Source organism: Panthera onca, chromosome B1 (assembly GCF_046562875.1).
Source record: "Panthera onca isolate mPanOnc1 chromosome B1, mPanOnc1 haplotype 2, whole genome shotgun sequence".
In the NCBI taxonomy this organism is placed as follows: domain Eukaryota; kingdom Metazoa; phylum Chordata; class Mammalia; order Carnivora; family Felidae; genus Panthera; species Panthera onca.
The window spans coordinates 162,511,894-162,518,586 of record NC_138342.1 but is presented as its reverse complement, the minus strand read 5'-3'; the positions used below and the strand labels follow the sequence as shown (position 1 = coordinate 162,518,586).

The following is a 6,693-nucleotide window of genomic DNA, read 5'->3' as shown; positions in this document are numbered from 1 at the left end:
TCCAGCTCTCTCCTCTGTGACAGGCTGAAGGCTTTGGGCAAACTTTAGCTGGATAACATCATGAAGGACAGGCTTGCCATAGGTCCCACCCTTAGGGACTGGGCGTTTGTGGCCACCACACGGCACGCGAGTCCAATAAATGGACTCAGACATCAGACTGCTTCTTCCTCCATAGATCCTGGATACTTGTAAGCTCCCATCTTTGCTTACCTGTGAGATGCTGGCTGCAGCCAGACAGAAAGAAGTATATTATTTTTCAAAATATTAATCATACCTTTTCCTAGGGTCTGATGCAGAGTAGTTAGGCAGTAAATGCCACTCTTCTATTTAAGGTCCTTAATGATTCTCTATTACCTTCAGAATAAAATTAAGACTCAAGCTTGTCATTTAAAACCTAGTTGCCTTTTTAATTATTGCCCCCAAATGCTTAGGCCCCTGCCATACTGAACTGCTTAGAGATTCTCAGACAGTTCACACTTTCATGCCTTCTTTCCTTTGCAAACACTATACCCAGATACTGAGATCAAATTTTCCCTATCTACTCTCCTTACTAAATCCTACATTGAAACTTCTCCGTGGACTCTTCCAGGATCTCCCCAGATTGGGTTAGATTTCCTCCACTTCTGCTATCCCCCAAACACACACAGGCAGAAACCCCCCTCTCCACACACACACCTGTGTTCTCATAGCATCCTGTTTAAACTCCTGTTATATATCTCACTGCTTTATATTTATTTTAAAATATTTTCTGGTTCCTCCGATAAGGAGAACAGGGATCTATTCCAATCATAGGGACCCACACATATGGTGCCTACTATATTTTTGTTGCATGAATGTATAAGATATAAACCTAATTCCACTCTACAACTCCTTATGTGCAAGAAAGGGAGTAACCAAGTAACATGCTGTTTTGGGAAACCCTTATGTGGACTTTAGAAGGGTAGATGAGGTACTATGAAAGGCCATGTAATACCTTGGCTGTGGATTAATTATTTGTTTATTAGACTAGGCTTTCCAAGGGAACATCAATTGCATCCTCTGACTACCCTCTAACAATGGGGGAAATAGTAGGCACTGTTATACCCTGGGCCCCTTTATCAATAAATCCCATCTACTGGAGGCTCCTATAGATATAAACCCTCTTTGCTATGGGCCATAGTGATGAACACAGGAGCTCTTCCCTGAGGGAATAAAATCATGAATCTACAGTTTCTGATTTCCCCCAATGAGCAAATGGAGACCCAAAATGTTGACTGACAATGGGAAGAGATGTTACATATGATCTTTTGTTCCAAGTGTTAACCCAGGTGTTATTTTAACTGAAGACTTGAAAGGCTACATCTAAGACTCTTTGATACAATTAAAATGAATAAACTATGGGGGTGCTTGCGTGGCTCAGTCGGTTAAGTGTCTGACTTCAGCTCAGGTCACGATCTCACAGTTCATGGGTTCAAGCCCCGAGTCGGGCTCTGTGCTGACAGCTTGGAGCCCGGAGCCTGCTTTGGATTCTGTGTCTCCCTCTCTCTCTGCCCCTCCCCTGCTCATGCTCTGTCTCTTTCTCTCTCTCAAAAATAAGTAAATGTGAAAAAATTTTAAATGACTAAACCATGAAGTTCCCTGTATAGAGCAAGTGCCAAATAAACAGACAAGAGTCTCAGAGCAGATAAAAGTGATTTCTCAGAGGCCATGCCTTCCTGTCTTTCTGACTTACTAGCATATAAGTGATTGTCATTTCATAGGAAAAAAGGAGGAGCTAAGTTTCTCCTAGAGAAGCAGTCTACCTAGTGGCTGGAAATGAGGATTTGGAGCAAGTCTCCTTGGATTTGATTCCTGGCCTCCTTAGCTGTGTGTCCTTGAGCATGTGACTTCGTCTCTCTGTGCTTCTGTGTCATTACACCATACACATAAGCACATGCATGCACACACATGCTCTTATGTCACGGTACTAAGTGATTCAATGCATAAAAAGCACTTTGAAAATTGCGTGCCAAATAGTAAACACTTAATGAAATGTAGTTGTTGTTATTATGATCCTAATAATACTAGTGTTACTAAGGAGCTATTTCACCTTTGCTGCTTTTGCTTTTATATCTTCTATTACAATGAGGTGTCTTTAGACATATTTGGCCATCCCTGTGCCATTGAAGGTTTTCTGAATTGAACTAGTTCTACCTGTTCTAATGATGTTTATGTACACCTCACATTAAATGATGAAAGCATTATGAAGCTAAAAATCACCCTTTTGTAATCACATTGATTCTGACTTTTGTTATCTATGAAGGAGAAAAACAGCATGTTTGTGCAATAATCTACTACAAGAGTTATTCTTGTCCACACTATTGTGGATTGTATCCCAATCGCTTTTAAATGTGTTTCCCACGTTATAGTCTTGCAATAAGAAAATAACGATAATATATTGCAAGAAAACTAAGTTAATACATGCTAATTTGCAGAGTGGGTAAGACAAACATTAGTCTCTATTGAAAACCACAGAGGCAGAGTATATAGTAATGCATCAGTGCAATAAATTCAAATTTTCAACTATGTTCAGCACCCAAGGTATGTGTAAAGTCTTTAAAAAGAATATAAGCCAAACATTTTTATAGGAAACAGGGAGTATGATTCTGGAGTTAGTTACGAAGTTTCCTTCCCAAGTCGTTCTTTAACGTCTTTGGAGGATTAATTCTAGACAGACAGTGAAAATGTGTCATTGACAAGCCAGATCAGAGGTAGGAAGCTTATTCTTAGAATGTGAAAAGAAGACTTTAGGTGAGATCATTAAGCAAGCTTAGTTTGCAAGCATGTGGAAATAAGGTCATGGAGCAGAAGACTCCTTTACAGTCTCTGCTCTGGTAACACCAAATACCATGACGAGCTGAGCCTTTCACCTGACAGCCTTCCTCTTTTATTCTTCATTTATTTGGATGTCATGGATGTCTTTGCAAATCTGATAGAAATTATAAATACTCCTTCCAGAAAAATGCACACACACACACACACACACACACACATTTCTGCATATTAATTTGTGGCTTTCATGGATGTTCTTATGTAAAAAATTCCTTTTTAATGGGGTGATTTTATATTATCTTCAGTAAACTTACCCATTGACATTTGAAAATAGATTTGACCATTTCATTTCCTTTTTAAAAATTGATCATTTAAAATTGACTTGTAACTCTCCCAGAAGATTTTAAATTATTCACTTATTATTCACTTGTTTTTTTACTACAATCAGCAAATTTCAGAAACCTCTGTAGACATTCTAAAATGCCTAATTTCTGGGAAATTTTGTTTGTGTGTGCTAAGAAAGTGCAGCAGGCATTGATGTATGCTTTCTTAGAAAGATTTTATTATAATTTTATGAGGAAATAAAAATGGCTGTAATGTTATTCCCATATTGGTCTATATGGAATAAACATTGATAACCCACAGAATCTTGATCCTAATTTGGACTCCAACCCCAAAATATACTGTTTTGGAAGAAATAAATGTGTATATATATATATATACATAGTCTCTATAGACACAGAGGAAAAATTTCAAAAATATGGTGAAAAAGGTTTTTTTAAAAATCACTCTCAATGGACATATAAACAGCACTTGATGAGGCAGTCAATGAATTTCTGTCTATATCTCGTATTCTAAAGTTGGGACAGAGAAACTTCTTAGATATTTGAAGAATTTGTTTTGAAAGTTTGACAATTAATGTAAAGCTACTCTAAAAGCATATGTTGCTTTTAGAGCAAAATCCTTACAAAGGTTCATAATAGTTTATAATAATAAATATTAACCATCCTACTTTTTCCTTTGAGACCAATCATCACAGACCAAAAGCAGCTAAGTTTATAATAATTTATTACAGTTGCATATCATTTGTTTTGTATAATAAATTATAGAAACCATAGCATCTTTATAAACTATTTAGTATATCATACTCCCTTCCTAATGCTTACTGCAGTAACTGTAAGAAATCTAATTAGATTATGTTTTAGCATTAGAAGATAAAAAAATTATAAAATTTTTTCGCAGTACTTTGGATTTATGAAAGACCCCATTATTTTAACTTTTGTTTAACCAGTTTGAAATGTATATAAACTTTTTATAAACCAGAAGGTGGTCTAACTGAGCTGCTAGAAGTATTGCATAATTTGTAACTTACACCCTTACGGTGCACTTTTTCAGGCACTGTAAAAAATGCAAATAAATAATCAATTACTGATCTCTAAAAAACCTATACCAATAGACAACATTGAAATTTGGCAACACTTTGAACACTCAAATAAAAAATTTAGTAAACATCGGAGCAGAGTATTCTCTCTCCCCGTTTCCCCCTCTCCCTCCTCCCTCTTCCTACCCACTTTCATTATGGAAAAAAAAAAAAGTTCAGGTTGAATTTAAGTCCTAGGGCCTGAGAAAGAGACCCTGGCTGCAGTTCTTTTATCTTCAGCCTTAAGAACCCATAACAGCCAGCGTTCTGTTATCTTCAGCCTCAGTCCTCATTACATCTCTTCAGACTCTTCTCCTGACACCAGCATCGGTCCTTTCCCGCAGGGAGAGTTTTCAAATCCTTGTCGAAAGCATTTTGTTCTCCACTGTAACAGCACAGGCGTGAAATTGGTTGGAGTCTTTGTAACCAGTTTGTTCTGTTCCTTTCCAGCCTCTGCAGTCCTGATGGAAGAGAAGCTCGCAGGGCAGCAACAAAATGCTGCATGTGTTAGGGTCTCTCGAACCCTCTCGGTCTTTAAATGTCTATTCTTGGATAATGTCCTTATCCATCCTCTTGTCCTCAGTGAACTTTGATAGAATATTTCCGCAGTTTCAGAAATTGGAAAAGCTTGTCTTTCGTCCTCTTCTTCAGGGCCATCAGGGCTCGTGTTTTCTCCTCCAGATCTTGATCTATGGCAAATATGATCTTAGCTCTCTCCTCCGCTTTCTTGTCCCCAGAGTTTTTGAAAAGTCTCTGTAGAGATTCTTGGTCTATGTTTTCAAAGATGTTGGCCACGGCTTTCTTCCGCGAGGCTGTATCGAAGTGATAGCCGTGGATGGAAGGGCTCACGCGCAGAGAGGTGGACATGGTGATGGTGGCTTGGTGGCTTTGCCTTGCTTTCATCGACGTGAGGATCTTCGGGAATTCGGCTCCCGGGCTCTCCAGAGAGTCTGTAGCAAAATCATTCCGGGACTGCTATTTAAAGTGTGAACAAAAGCTCCAGGCTCAAATTACACTGGTGACATCAGAGTGATCTCAAGGAAGAATAATCACAGACAAGTTTAACAGTTGAGTTGCCAATATCCTGTTCTTGTGCAAAATGTCAAAAGCTGTGCTTGGTGATAGAGCAGGGATGTGGGGATTTCTTTTTACCTCATCTGTGGCAAATAGGATTATACTGGCTTGGGTCCTTCTTTTAAAAATAGCCAAAACCACGGAAAGGCAAAGATAAGACACAAACAACGAGGCTTAGACTCTCAAAATCTTTCCCAACAACAACCGAAACAAAGGCTTCTGTTAACTACAGGAAAGTTTTAATTCCTGAAGTCATTAGAGTGTATTCCAAACATTTGGCAGCCCATGCCTGCGCCCTTTGGACATCCCCATCCAGGGCCACTCCACAGCTGCTGAGAGGAAGCTGAAGAATCAAGGACATCAATCTGGAGTACATCTGATTTTAAAGGGGAGTTTACCTACAAAACGCTTACATGACACACCCTGACACTGTGACCTTTCTGAGACTGTGCACAAGAGCTTATCTGTAATCACTGAATAAAACTGTAATTTATTACTCTTTATTTTTTTAATATTTTATTTTTAAGCAATCTCCACACCACCCAACACAACCCCAAGACGGAGACTCGAACTCACAACCCCAAGATCAAGACTCTCTGGCTCCACCAACTGAGCCAGCTAGATGCCCCAATATTGTAATTTGATAGTGACAGACAATATCTCCTTAGGTTTCTGCATCTATCAACAACAGTACCTATCAAAAACAAAAACAAAAACAAAAACAAAAACAAAAACGTGGGGAGGGAAATTCAATCAGGTGCTTTACAAATATAGTACTCAAAGAAATGAGCTGATTTTTTCCTTTAGTATTTACTTTGGCACTGCCCAGACATAGAGCAATACCTTTTTCTGGAAGAATTTAAATTTCTCACCTTCCACAATATTTAGCTAGTCAGTGTCCCCACTGATGTGTGGAACACCTACATGCAACCAAATGGTAGATGTCAACTTCAAAGGGCCCTAGAGACTTCTCTGTGTGAACCTTCTGCCTGAGCTACAGAAGCAGGGCTGAACTTCATGAGTTTCCTCTCATTAGTCAAATCAGGTCTAGAAAATGCACAAGAGGAGAAAGTATGGGGAAGACACCTCACTAGAAAATTAAGTTAAACTAAGGGCACCTGGGTGGCTCGGTTAAGCGTCAACCTTCAGCTCAGGTCATGATCTCACAGTCTGTGACTTCAAGCCCTCCATAAGGCTCTGTGCTGACAGCTCAGAGCCTGGAGCCTGCTTTGGATTCTGTGTCTCCCTCTCTCTCTTCCCCTCCCCTGCTCATGCTCTGTCTCTCTGTGTCTCAAAAATAAATAAAAACTTCAAAAAAATTAAAAAAAAAGAAAATTGAGTTAGACTCTTCGTACATATCTATTCATTCACTCACTCATTAATTCAATCAATATTTATTAAAAGTCTAC

The 6,693-nt window shown here is 38.8% G+C and overlaps 1 protein-coding gene across 1 annotated transcript; it reads right to left on the bottom strand.

Annotated features, from left to right (window-relative positions):
• Positions 1-3,841: 3,841 nt before the first annotated feature.
• On the bottom strand, positions 3,842-5,207 carry TCIM (transcriptional and immune response regulator). The gene has a single exon (XM_060653494.3). The coding sequence runs from the start codon at positions 5,111-5,113 to the stop codon at positions 4,790-4,792; it is 324 nt and encodes a 107-aa protein (XP_060509477.1). The 5' UTR covers positions 5,114-5,207; the 3' UTR covers positions 3,842-4,789.
• Positions 5,208-6,693: the final 1,486 nt, after the last annotated feature.

Coding starts and splice junctions, on each gene's coding strand:
- TCIM (XM_060653494.3), bottom strand. CDS start 5,113: ATGAAAGCAAGGCAAAGCCACCAAGCCACCATCACCATGTCCACCTCT.